Source organism: Ascaphus truei, chromosome 6, assembly GCF_040206685.1.
Source record: "Ascaphus truei isolate aAscTru1 chromosome 6, aAscTru1.hap1, whole genome shotgun sequence".
Classification (NCBI taxonomy): Eukaryota; Metazoa; Chordata; class Amphibia; order Anura; family Ascaphidae; genus Ascaphus; species Ascaphus truei.
In genome coordinates this window covers 57,442,033-57,455,896 of record NC_134488.1, presented here as the reverse complement: position 1 = coordinate 57,455,896, position 13,864 = coordinate 57,442,033, and the positions used below count along the sequence as shown (strand labels likewise).

The 13,864-nt window shown below is 46.3% G+C and overlaps 1 protein-coding gene across 1 annotated transcript in view; it reads left to right on the top strand.

Annotated features, from left to right (window-relative positions):
* Positions 1 to 1,965: 1,965 nt before the first annotated feature.
* Positions 1,966 to 13,864, top strand: part of VSIG10L2 (V-set and immunoglobulin domain containing 10 like 2) — a 97,963-nt gene continuing 86,064 nt past the window's right edge. Inside the window, exons 1-3 of the mRNA XM_075606608.1 lie at positions 1,966 to 2,055; positions 10,457 to 10,577; positions 11,754 to 12,092. Of these exons, the coding sequence (XP_075462723.1) occupies positions 1,966 to 2,055; positions 10,457 to 10,577; positions 11,754 to 12,092 (550 nt within the window). The remainder of the gene's footprint in view (positions 2,056 to 10,456; positions 10,578 to 11,753; positions 12,093 to 13,864) is intronic.

Below are 13,864 nucleotides of genomic sequence, written 5' to 3'. Positions count from 1 at the left end.
CCTCTCCCCCTCCCATCTGGCTGCTCCTGAACAGTTGGGCTTCCAGTGTGGGCCTGACGGAGCTCTCGCTGGATGTTGACGCAGCTCCGTCCCGTCAGGATGACATGGCTCCGTCCCGTCAGGATGACATGGCTCCGTCCCGTCAGGATGACGTCATCCCCTCTGCCCGCGAAAGTCAGCACAGTTCCCGCTCTGTTCGTGCCTCAAAAACGCGTGCGGATCAGCTCCTCACCCGGGGACCCCCCCAGCCCCATATACCACGAGGCAGGTCCATCTGGGTCCCGATAGAGCTCCACATCGATTGAAGGGCAGGTAAGGGGACCGGAGAGCAACAGCATAGAAATAGTGAGAAGCATAGTGAGAAGCAAGGTACAGTCAGCAGCTAGAGGCAACGCTAGGAGGCATATTTAGAGGCATAGTTAGAGGGCATTGTTAGAAGCAAAGTTAGGAGGCATCTTTAGAAGCATGGTTAGAAGGCATAGTTAGAAGGCACAGTCAAAGGGCATAGCTATGAAGGCATATTTAGAAGCATAGATAGAAGGTATAGTTAGAAGGTATAGTTAGAAGGTATAGTTGGAAGCATAGTTAGAAGGTATAGTTGGAAGCATAGTTAGAAGGTATAGTTGGAAGCATAGTTAGAAGGTATAGTTGGAAGGCATAGTTGGAAGGCATATTTTAGAAAGCATATGTTAAAAGCATAGTTAGAAGGTATGATTAGAAGCATAGTTAGAAGGCATAGTTAGAAACATAGCTAGAAGCATGGTTAGAAGCTGCGCCTCTGCTGGATCATCTTCTTTGGATGCGGCAAGACATATCTCTCCAGGGGACGACATCACTTGGGGCTCGCCGCCGTTCTCTCCTCCGCTTTAGGTCGGTTAGCCCTCACTCTGCTCCATGTCGGTGTGGGCGATCTTCTCTCCTTTCCTGATGACCGGGGGGATCCCTGAGCCGCTCCGCCGGTGCCTAGTCTGCTCAGGAAGCCATCGCCCTCCTCCACTTTCCTTAAGGTATGTGCCACCCCATTTTTAAGCACCATTAGTGCACAAGGGAAGAGCCATCTGTATTTTATCTTTTGGTCTCTCAACACTTTAGTTATTGGTGCCAGGGTTTTTCTTTTGGCTAGGGTGACCGGGGAAATGTCCTGAAAGATCTGGAATTATATCTGCTCATATTCCATGTTTTTAATGTCTCTTGAGATCCTGCAAACCTCTTCTTTTGTTCTGTAGCGGTGGAATCGCATAATTATATCCCTCGGGGGGTCTCCGCTTTGCGGTCTCCCCCTAAGTGCACAGTGGCATCTATCCAGAAGAAGTTCATTGTCAGACTTATCTGGGAATATATGCTCCAGCCATTTTTTTGTGAATTCCTCTGGGTCAGAGACAGACCCAGGCTCTCCTCTTAGGCGTACATTGCATCTCCTGTCCCTGTTTTCAGCATCCTCTATTTTATCTTCTAAGGATCTGACTTGTGCTGTAAGTGTAGCCACTGTTTTCTGTGTCTGTGCCAGTTCCGTGGTAGTCTAATCAGCTATTGTTTCCAAAGCATCTGTCCGCTCTCCCAATGCGTCAAGGTCTTTCCTTATGGCCCATAGTTCAGTTTTAAAAAACATCTTCATTTGGGCACAGAACTCCTTGAGGTCTTTGCGTCTCACTATCTCCTGATCCCATGGCTCTGTTTCTGGGGTATCTGTGTCTGGGTCTGATAATGCAGGCTGTGTAGGTTTTGCAGGGGTCTCCATATTATCTGCCTGTGCGGCATGTGCTGCTTCTCCTCTTTTGAAATATGTAGACACAGGTTGCGTTTTTCTGCGAGTTACTTTGTTCGTCGCCATCACCGTATGTTCAATGGTGTTTTGCAATCTAAATCGCTGTGATATTCGCACTGCTATTGAAGATATTTAATTATTTAGCACCGATGAGAGTGGAACTCAGAGACTAAGCTGCCATTCACCTCACCGCCGTGGCCATGCCCCCCCCCAGTCCTTGTATTCTGATAAGTAGCCAGGATGTCGGGCTCAAAGAGGAGAAGGGAAGTCGAGAGTTGTCAGAACATTTGGTGAGCAGGGAAGGGCGGAGTACCGGGTCTGGAAACAAAGGGGAGACTCTTTGTTCTCCCAACAGGGATGTATAGGGCTGGTAAAGGGAATCCATGGCTGGCAGGCATGATTCCCATTGGCCAGTTTGAATTTACTGCTTGCCGGCATCCTGAGTCTCCTCGACACACCCCTCCTCTGACGCGTACAGCCAGACGATCCCCCAGCTCTGATTGGCTGGTACAGCTACGATCCGTGCTCTGATCCATGCCAGCCACCACTCTATGTTTGTTAGGAATGTGAGCACACAGCGCCACAGGCGGAGCTCATGGCTCTCTCCTTACACTGCTCAGACCCTTCCGCTACAACCACGCAAGCCCCCTTCAGCTGCATCACTTACCCCTCAGCATGGTAGGACGCTCCACGAGGTACTTCCTCCACGCTCTACGCCGCAGCCGACGGCGCGGAATCGCCGCTCCACGTGCACGTGCGCACCCCATGTTGCTTCCTCTCATGCGCACCTCGGAGTTACAGAGCACACACAACAGCCCCTGAACTTATCCCGCTCAGGCTCTGCCCCCAAACACCGCACGGTTACAATCTGGCTCTTGCTGAGTGTCACCTGGGCTCTAGGAACAGCAGCCAATGCGCTGAAGCTCCCTGGGCTTCTCCAGGCACGCCCCCTCTCCTGGTTGTCTGTTCCAGCTTTATATACCCTCTCTGTTCTGTGCTTCCTCGCTCGTCATAGTTTTTGTATGGGTGTTTCACAGTGCTTGTTCTTTGATTCTCTCGGTTTTGACGCGGCTTGGCAGACTTCCCCCCTTGTCTCTCGACTTCGGAGTGTTCCTGTTTACGTACCTTCTGACTCCCTTCAACCACGGCTCCCACCTCGATCCTTCCGTACTTTTCCTACCCCTGATCTCGGCAACGACCATTCTTCTGGAAAAAACGGTGCAGGCAAATATTCCCGCAATACTCCCTATCTGGCCTGGCACCATCTATACCACAACCCAGACACGTCCCTCGCTCTGTCGGTGTGTGTATTCATACCTGCCACCTCTGTTCTAGGGACAGGCCTGGTCTGCGGGTTACTCCGGCGTAACAATATTGAACATAGAACAGCGATGTCTATGTAAGGTGACTGACCGATCAGAGAAGGAGACGATCTTGAGCTTGGTCTGGTGAAGCGCTGGAAGGCTTTTCGAAAGTGCTTTGCTCCAAATGGCAAAGCATTTGGTACGGAGTTGCCGGAGAAGCCTAACTTAGATGAGGTCAAGTTCTCAGATTGGGGCCAAGTTCCAGCTTTTGCCTTGCTCACGGTTAGTGGGTATAGCCAGGTACCTTTCCCAAAAAGGGTACAGTGTAGTTTCTGGACATGGAGCAGACATGGTAAGCCTTCGGAAGCAGGCACGCTGCACCTAGACGAGGCTAGACTCCCCCCAGACCCTCAGTTAAGTATGTATTTCTTGTATTTTGTGTATCATTGTGTCTGCTGGTCTCACCAGAATAAACCTCATTTAATTCCACTACCTTGTTCTGCCTAGTGACTTGATCCTGGAAGGTAAAGGTGTTAAAAAAGTACTGGTCTCCCGTGACAGGATTTTTCTGGTGGCAGCAGTGGGATCGCTAGGCTTTGAGCTAGGATTTCTTGTGGGGTATCATAGCTCAGATGGTCTTGAAGTTTCAAGATCTTCGGACAAGTGGTGTTAGACATGTTACACAAAGCAGGGAATCACACTGATCTTGTCACATTAGTTAGTGTGAAAGACTCTGAAGATGTCCCTTTGAGCAGGATGGTACAGGACATGGGACCGAGCTGCAATTGTAGCCTGCTGTGGGGGTTATGGACTGCTGACAGTCAGTCGAGCAAAGGTTGCATTCCCGAGCTCTAGAAGCCTAGCTTCGCTAAGGAAAAGTTCTCAGACAGCGGCCAAGTTCCAGCTCTTGCCTTGCGTATGGTTAGCAGGTATCGCCAGATACCTTTCCTGAAAAGGGTACCATGAAGTTTCTGGACATTGTGCAGACATTGTAAATCTTCGGAAGCAGGCACCCAGGATAGAGACTCCCCCCAGACCCTCAGGTAAGTGTGTATTTCTTGTATTTTGTGTATCATTGTGTGTCTGCTGGTCTTACCAGAATAAACCTATTTTTATTCCATTATCTTGTTCTGCCCAGTGAATTTATCCCGGAAGGTAAAGGTGTTAAAAGTACTGGTCTTCCGTGACACCAACCTTATATACTGAGGGGTGTGACCAATACTCTGCCCCAGTATCTGGGCAGAATATATGTTACAAACTGGTCAAACCATATGCATGTGACCATCTAGCAACTTCTAGACAGAACACAGTGCCAAACATGTGCTTTAAAAGTGCAACATATAATAACTATAATGTGACTAATTCACATGTCAGGGCCTGGTGATGACTTAACCCCTACACTGCCTGCAGCTACCAGGACTGTAATGTATAACCCTGCTCACTTAATGTAACTATGCATTTGTAATCATAACTCTGTGCCGAGGACAAACTTTTAAATGAGAGGTAACTCTCAATGTATTACTTCCTGGTAAAACATTTTATAAATAAATAAATAAATAAGGACTGACATGCAGGGTAAAGGGAAATTCCCCCCTTAGTAAAATTCCCTTGTCGTCCCTGTACGAGGTAGTCAATTGTACATTATCTATATAGTAAAAAAATACAGTTGCATAATTACAAATACAAAAACACAATTGCATAATACTATTACCAAAAATGCACTGACTAATTCAATACGCATATCATATAGCTACTGTAACATCCTGCGAGAAACCTTACTTAATTAACACAGCCGTGTTACAATATACACCATCAGACATAGATAATGTACATTCTATCTAATTTATATACAAAATATATAGAAAACACACATAAGAACACATTGTTCTTGCTAATTAGGTCCCCTCCTACTGAAGAACAATATCACACATCACACAGCAAATGTCACAGGCATTTGTAACTTTATATTATACAATTTCCTTAAGATATTATATAGCACTTGCAAACAATATCTACTATATTAGTTACTTCACATAGCATATAACACAGTACAGGCATACCCCGCTTTAAGGACACTCACTTTAAGTACACTCGCGAGTAAGTACATATCGCCCAATATTCAAATGGCAGCTCACGCATGCGCCTGTCAGCACGTCCTGAACAGCAAAGTTGAACTCCCTACCTGCACCGAAGCTGTGCACAAGCGGGGAGACTATAGAGCCTGTTACAAATGCGTTATTTACATCAGTTATGCCCGTATATGACGATTGCAGTACAGTACATGCATCGATAAGTGGGGAAAAAGGTAGTGCTTCACTTTAAGTACATTTTCACTTTACATACATGCTCCGGTCCCATTGCGTATGTTAATGCGGGGTATGCCTGTACATAGCACATGTCACGAGCATTTGTAACAATATACTGTATATACAATCTACCTACTATATCACATAGCATCTGCAAACACAGCTGTTACATAAATACCATATGCTGGTGTAGCCCTTTCTCCTTATTACTTCACAGGTCTAATGATGCTGCATATACCTGTGGCTCACAGAGATCTGAGCCTCCGCTAACTGGGAGCCTGGGGCAACAATAAGTAACTTGGCAGCGCCTCCACTTGCCCAGGATCCCCGCTGTGTGAGATTCCCCTGGACAAGAATAACAATAACAATCCACAACTCTGTAACCTTTACTATAAACTTGTGGCATGAATACACATATACTGCATATAACATTGAACAGCATATAAACATATATCATATATGGCAAGTAATATTACATAGAACATATGCACTTCTACAATGGATATAACTGTATATCAGTAGTCCAGAATGCACACCCCTGTGCAAGTGTCCCTCTCCCACAACCGTGTGCACCCCACACCGTGTCCAATGTACTGGACCAGTTCCTTGGTCACTTAACCCCCCAGTGTCCCCAAAGAACCCACCCCCAAGGTGTAATCCGTGCCTGCAGGTACTGGTGTTGGTGCACTTATAATAATACCTGCCGGGCGCTCCAGCACCCGGTCGCTGATACTTCAAAATGGATCCACAGATCCAGCATCATCTCTCACGAGTAATTCCTCACGGTCAGGGAGGTCTCTCGCAAGTCTTGAATCCGCTCTGTAGTCTGATCCCAAACTACCGATCACCATGCAGCTCAGGAAGATACTGTGCCCCTGACTGCCACTATCAATAAGTGAGTAATTCCCTATCTAGGGCTGTTCCCTGCAGTACCACAAGCTGGTGGTGACTCCGGGCCTGTACTGGGGTCAAAGGGGAATTCCTGGCCTATTCAGTGGGTCACTGACCCCCTGCACTACACGCCTCCTCTCCCCTTGCTCTCCCAGGACTCACTGGCTAGCGTGGTCTCTGCTGCACGCTTCCCTTTCCTGCCTGCCAGCAATCCTCACACACTATTGACTGCCTGGCCCCCTTTGACCCTGCTGAGACTCATGGGAATTGTAGTCCCAGCTCAGAGCCTCTTCTCTATTGGCCAGCTGTTTGTGCGCTTATACTGCGCATGCGCGACCTACCAGGAGCCTCCCGATGCACATCTACACTGTGCATGCACAATGACACAACATGGCGGCGCTCTGTACTTGCCAGGCCGCCGCGGAGCCTTCGGAGCGCTCCCTGCTCGGCCCCCACCATCCAGACTTGTCGGCGGTTCTGCCGCTTGGCTCCGGCGGCACCCGCGATAACCCCTTGCAGCGGAGGTAACGAGGGTGGCCAGGGGAACCCCATTACACTGGATAAATAGACAATCAGTAAATCATTTTTTTACGCCCTTTCCTCTGTTGCTCCACTGCTAAAACTCTGACACAGGCCCACATTCTCTCCCGTCTCGATTACTGTAACCTCCTGCTGTCGGACTTCCTGACTCTCACCTGTCTCCCCTACAATCTATCCTAAACGCTGCTGCCAGAATCACTCTACTCTTTCCTAAATCTGTCTCAGCATCTTCCCTGCTGAAATCACTCTCCTAGATTCTTATCAAATCCCACATATCACACTCAATTCTCCTCTTCACTTTTAAAGCTTTACACTCTGCTGCCCCTCCTTACATCTAAGCCCTAATTTCTCGCTATGGACTATCCCGACTCTTGCGTTTCGCTCAAGTATGTCTTCTCTCTACCCCCTATGTATCTAAAGCCCTCTCCTGCCTAAAACCTCTCTCACTAACTGCCCCTCACCTCTGAAATGCCCTTCCCCTCAACACCTGACTAGCACCCTCTCTATCCACCTTTAAGACTCACACTAAAACACACCTGCTTAACGAAGCATATGAGTAGTTCCGTGGCTAATACTATTCACCTGATACATACAGCTTGGCCCCTTGCAGACGCACTTACAGAATGCCCTCCTACTGTCTCTGTATGTCCTTCCTACCTACCAATTCGATTGTAAGCTCTTAGAAGCATGGACTCCTCTTCTTAAATGTTAATTTTTAAGTCTGAAGCTGATATCTGGGATATATGTTAATTTTGGTTTTGTGCATACTGTAGGTGTATCTCCACATATTATGTAAAGGTGTGTTTAGAGAGGTATTAAAGTAACTTGGGACTGTAGCAAAGAAGAGTTATCTCTCTCCCCATCTCTATATTTTATGACAGTACTTTAACAGAACAGATGCATCTTCAAATTCATAACTTCCTTTAGTTAGTTTTAAAGGTGGAAACCTTACTATTATAATAGAATTATGTAACATTTAAAAAATAAATAATGTGCACCTGATCTAAAGCTAAAGCATGGTTTTATAATGACAACATTGGCTCATCCTTTTTGTCCCACTTCTTCCTGCTGCAGCACTTTATTCATTTAAATGGGTCTTAATCCAAATTAAGAAAGGCCAAAATCATAAATAAACTTACTGAAATGACTGGAACCTTTAATAAAGTTACTCAGAGTGCAATAAACTTAATAAAAGCGCACCAAACACAATGCTTTGCACAATGTAATCTGGGCGCTTATTATGTTCTATTCATCCTCCAACTAATAAATATTGCTCAGTGAAACAGGGTCTGTTCAGGTTATTGAGTTCTTTGCAAAAGGTTTCATACTCTGTCTGATGTGGTAGTGTCTGTTTATAACTAGCAGCATCTTCCCTTTTCCAGAAGTCAGAACAGATATACAGTAGAGTCAGGCAGATTACTTATAACAGTTAAGAAAATAAAATCATGACTGCATAGCTGTCTTTCACATCTCTCCACCCACTCTCACTTTTGTAGATAATAAACTTCAGTCAAGGCTTTTATGTAGGGATGGGCAGAACTGCCAAAATCCATTTCCAAGAATTTCCCAGGCTCTCCATTCAAAATCCGTTTGGCAGAGTAAAATCTCTAGATGGATTGTTCCAGTTGACGGATTGTTCCATTCAAATCTGTACTGATTAATCCAAACCCGCTATTGGATACAATCTAGATGGATTTTTAAGAATCCAATGCACAGATTTCCCAATCTTTTGCCGGATTGTTAAAAATCCAACCACAGATTATTAATTCACCATGTGGATTGTCAGTGAAAGAATATAAACCAAGAGAGAGGCCGGATCCACATCCGCAAACAAAAAAAGCCTGTCTCTACTTTTAGATAATGACATACAAAGGAGGATGTTACTTTTAGCTTTTATCCTTTTTGAACATGGCTATTTATTCAAAACTGTTGTCTTCTATACTACATTTCTTGTACAGCAAAACCTAAGTTGAATGAATACAGAGAGAACCCGGGTTCAGTAAACCCACATGAAGACAGCTTTTATATTCATCAGTTAGTGCTTATTTGTTAATGCTGCACTGTGATGGTCGTGGTCAGAACCAGAAACATTAAGGTTACGGTGAGACAGTAATTCGAAGCAACGTACAGCACAGATCAGAAACACATTTACACTACAGTAGAGGCAACTCTTATTCGAACAAAAACCAGTGGCAATTCCCCAAAAAAAGCTGTGTGTGCTGAGCACGCGCATAGTAAGTGAAACTTCTTTGTTTTTTGTCACAGAAATTTTATTTGTGATGGTGATGTTTTTAATTAAAAATCACAAAACAATTTCACTTCCAAAACACAAAAGTTTGACAACATGTTTTAGCTATTTGCACATCTATATTTATAGTAACTGAATTCTTTGTATCTGCGTGGGTCAGTCAGTGTGTGTGTGTGTGTCAGTCAGTGTGTTTGTGTGTGTGTGTGTGTGTGTCTCTCTGTGGTGTGTATGTCTCTCTCTGTGACCTACCCCCACCACGACGTAGCTGCGGACACGGGGAACTCTGTCTGAGTCTCCCCCCCCCGGTGGAGCTGTGGGCTGTGTTTCCTGCTGCAGCCAGCCCCCCAGCGGAGGTACGGGACATGGGAGGTGCTCGGCAGCGGGGGAGTAGGCACATCACTTGGGGGCGCATCACTGGGGTGTGTGTGTCAGTCTGTATGTGTCAGTCAGTGAGTGAGTGTGTAAGTGCGTCAGTCAGTGAGTGTGTGTGTACGTGCGTCAGTCAGTGAGTGAGTGTGTACGTGCGTCAGTCAGTGAGTGAGTGTGTACGTGCGTCAGTCAGTGAGTGAGTGTGTACGTGCGTCAGTGAGTGCGTGTGTACGTGCGTCAGTCAGTGAGTGCGTGTGTACGTGCGTCAGTCAGTGAGTGCGTGTGTACGTGCGTCAGTCAGTGAGTGCGTGTGTACGTGCATCAGTCAGTGAGTGCGTGTGTACGTGCGTCAGTCAGTGAGTGCGTGTGTACGTGCGTCAGTCAGTGAGTGCGTGTGTACGTGCGTCAGTCAGTGAGTGCGTGTGTACGTGCGTCAGTCAGTGAGTGCGTGTGTACGTGCGTCAGTCAGTGAGTGCGTGTGTACGTGCGTCAGTCAGTGAGTGCGTGTCTACGTGCGTCAGTCAGTGAGTGCATGTGTACGTGCGTCAGTCAGTAAGTGCGTGTGTATGTGTGTCAGTCAGTGAGTGTGTATGTGTCAGTCAGTAAGTGAATGTGTGAGTGTATGTGTCAGTCAGTGAGTGTGTGTGTCAGTCTTTGTGTGTGTGTGTCAGTGTATGCTTCCTGCGGTTTCTCGCCTGGGGATAGCTGGCCAGCTCCCCCGCAATGATCCTACTCAGGTGCCCCACGAGAAGCACTCCTCTCTCACCCCAATACCCTCCATCAGGCGGTTGAGTCTCCGGATGTGAAGCTGTAGCTCGGGGGGCAAGGAGGGCAGCTCCACGTCCCCCAGCCCCGGGATCCTCTTCTTGTCTGGCCAGCTGCAGTTGAGAGCCTGCAGGTCTCTGCCAGGTAGCAGCGGGAAGAGAGAGGAGAAGGCCGGGGCCAGGAATAGGTGCGGGGAGATCGGGATCAGCAGCAGCGGCGCCCACATCACCTAAGCCGTGAAGTTCATGTTCCCCATCCACTCCTCCAGCTGCTGGTGGCCCCCTCGGCCTCCCCGGGGCTCACCGCCGTCACCAGCCCGCAGTACTGGAAGGAGCTCTGGCTCACCATGTCCCGCACCACGTCCACGGCCCACGCGGAGAGCAGCAGCAGTTCGGCGCAGCCGCACTAGTGCAGGATCTCGGCTGTGAGTAAATGTTGAGCGGGGGAGAGGGGAGCGGGGGAGGAGGAGGAGAAGGGAAAGCCGTCCTCCTCATTCACCCGGCAGCGCAAGGAGGTCTCCGAGCTGTCAGTGAGTGTCGCCATGACTACCGCGCATGTCAGCGGGCGTGGGCAGCGGCGGCAGTTAGGAACGGCGGCGACGGACGTGTGGGAGGAATGGCATGCGCAGGGGGGCTCTGTCTGAGTCACCAGCCCGGCAGAGCGCGCGGCTGGGACAGAGAGCGGGCCTGGTCCCAGGAGCCGGTCAGCTGGTTGCCCCGGATGCCGCCCGTGCGCATCTCCACCTGGGGGAAATTGCGGACGTTAGGAGCGGCATGTCTGTGGCTGTGTAGGGGGAGTGGTGGCCATTAGGAGCGATCTGATTTGTGGAGCGGGTGTGATGTCAGTGTTGGGGTCGGGCTGAGCCAGCACTGACGTCACATCCGTTTCATTTCTGTCTCCACAATCCATTTTTGCCCCAGTTCGAATGAGGTGCCACTAAGGAAGTTTCACTTCAAAAACCCAGGAAACACCCAGGTACATTCTGAATACATGCCTTAAACTTTCCTTAAACTAGCCCCAGCATTTCTGCATTGATTAATGGCCTATCAGATTAACAGCGGGGGTCCCTGGCAGTCCCATTCAAACTGAATTGGACTGCCAAGGATCTTTGCTGTGTTAATCCTACAGTATGGGTCGTTAGTCAATGCAGAAATGCCTTAAACGTGCCTCAAACTAGCCCAGAACATACCCAGCACATACCCAGAATGTAACCCGGCTAGTTTACGGCAAATGTTAGAATAAACTTTGCCTCTACTGTACGTTTTTCCAAGATTCCCTAAATCTGCTTCGCACTATATAGCATTTTAACAACTGTAACAATAAAAACTGATGTACCAAATATTTCTAATTGATGTACGATAATGCAACAGTGAAGCTGATTATTCTACAACAAGCCAGCTCGAAACTAAAGAGATTCCACAAAATAGCTGCATTCTGGTGACATTGTGTTGTCCAGTCAATGTTAAACACTAGTGATGACCAATGTCACATTCTGCATACAGCTGCATTTGCTGCACCTCTCAAGTGATGCAAAGTACTTATTTTTCTTTCTTTCTTTGTTCCAGGTCAGATATTAGATCTCCAGAATGAAATTGTCATAGAACGAAGTGCTAAGGGAGTGGTGGCTCGTTCTGTGAATCTCAACTGTGTTGAGGTTGAGTCCCCCTACATTTATTTTATCTGGAATTTTGTAAAATTAGGGACAGACAGACCTATAGCGATTGCCTTGATCTATGGCGTGGAGAAGGCAGCAGCAACGCTGGGAGATGTCAGCCTGACAGGCAGTACCCTGGGGATAAAGAATCTTCAGATAGCAGCGGAAGGACGTTATGTATGCCAAGGAACCTACCAGAAGGATGGGCAATCAATGCTCGCCACAGTATACATTGACCTGGCTGTTTTAGGTAACAACTATTATATTATGATGCTTGTTTTTGAACCTAATGTCTTGTATTGGGAGTGGTAAATAGGAAATTATGGATGAAGACAGAGAAATATGGTTATTTTAATGATAGTATTCAATGTGTAGCCCCTGTGTTATGTCAGGGTAAAATAGAGTCCTGACTTCATGGGCAAATCCCCACTCAAAAGTAAAGAAGCTACTCACAGTACATATGTACAGTATCACAAGAAAAATGTTTTATAACATCTCTCAACCATTTGGCCCACACACACACTATGAATTCCTCCCTCCCCCCTCCCCACTATCCCCCCCCCCTTACAATTTATTATGTATCTTGCAGTAGTTTACGGGAGCAGCAGTTTGGGGGTGAACTCTGGGTAGCATTATCATTGGTTGATAGTAGCGAGATGGTAAATGCAGCACAGAGATTAAGGGAGGCAAAGTTTGCAGAGTATCATCATGCAAAATTGTTGATTTTATTAAAAGCAGCCTGTTACGAATGAGTACCTTACATAGTGTGCGTACTTTCCATAGATTCTCAATAAGTATATACAGAACAGAGGTCAAAAAGGTACTAGTCTATGGTACTTTCTTTCAATAAAAAAAAAGGAACAGTACATGATGTGATATAATCTTTGAACCATGTAACTCTGTCCCAACTATTTCTACTGACACTACCAAAGTTGCCAGCTGGGGAAGTCATGGCAAAATTGGAGCAAAATGCTTTTACACAGGTGCAGGAAGGAAATGCCCCTGTTTTGCACCAGGCTAGCCTTAATACACTCCTGGGGATACATCTATGTAAAGTTTAATACATTTGGAATTAACATTGATCAGTAGAGTAATGGACAAAACATAGTAGATGATGCACATATTTAAATTCTGCATCACTATGTGTTATTTTGTCACATTTTACTAATATCAAAACATACTGTATGTGCCAGGTTCCAGGTGGCATCAACTCCCCTAACTGACAATCTGTGGCAGATGTCAAATGTCTTACTTAGATTTAACATTGGTTCCAAGAAAAAAAAATGTGCTGTGATACAAATCTACATTTCCTTTGCATTGATATATCTAAAAAGAAGCATTTTGGAGTATGTTTATCAAGCTACTTTGTGCTTTGCTCCCCCCACTCACGTGACTGAGTTATTTGGGAAAGTGGCAATAGAAGTCATTAGAGAGGCATTAAGTAATCCACATTTGTAATTGGGTATATCAATTTCTGTTTCTCAATCCATCAGTACTCATTTACCCAAGGACTGTGGGGGCATAAATCTCTTTGGACAAGGTTTAAAAGCCAAGAGCACTAATGGTATTTTGGAAAATGCAATGTATGCACAACAAATTCATGCGGTGAATAGATTACAAAACAGAACGCACACTCATGTGGATAAAAAAAAAGTCAAGTTCCATGTGAGTGCCGGTCCTGCATTGTAATCTATAATATTTTTGGAGGGGACATAGGGCCAGATTTACTAAGAAATGCTTTTCCATAAGACACCTTCCGTGCTGAAATACACCTTATAGACCATTCACTTATTTGGTGGTAAGGGGTAATATTTGTATGTATGTATATTTACTATGATATGCTGGTAAGGTGTCTAATAGAGCTGCACTGTTTAGTAAAATGTACATATTCTATGACAAAACTTAATTGATATTTAGTGCATATGTCAGTTCAATTTTTGAAATGTTTGTCAAGACACAAATATTGGTAGCTTTGTAACTGGACCCAGGGCCGCAGACAGCTTTCCTGGGCCCAAGGACTAA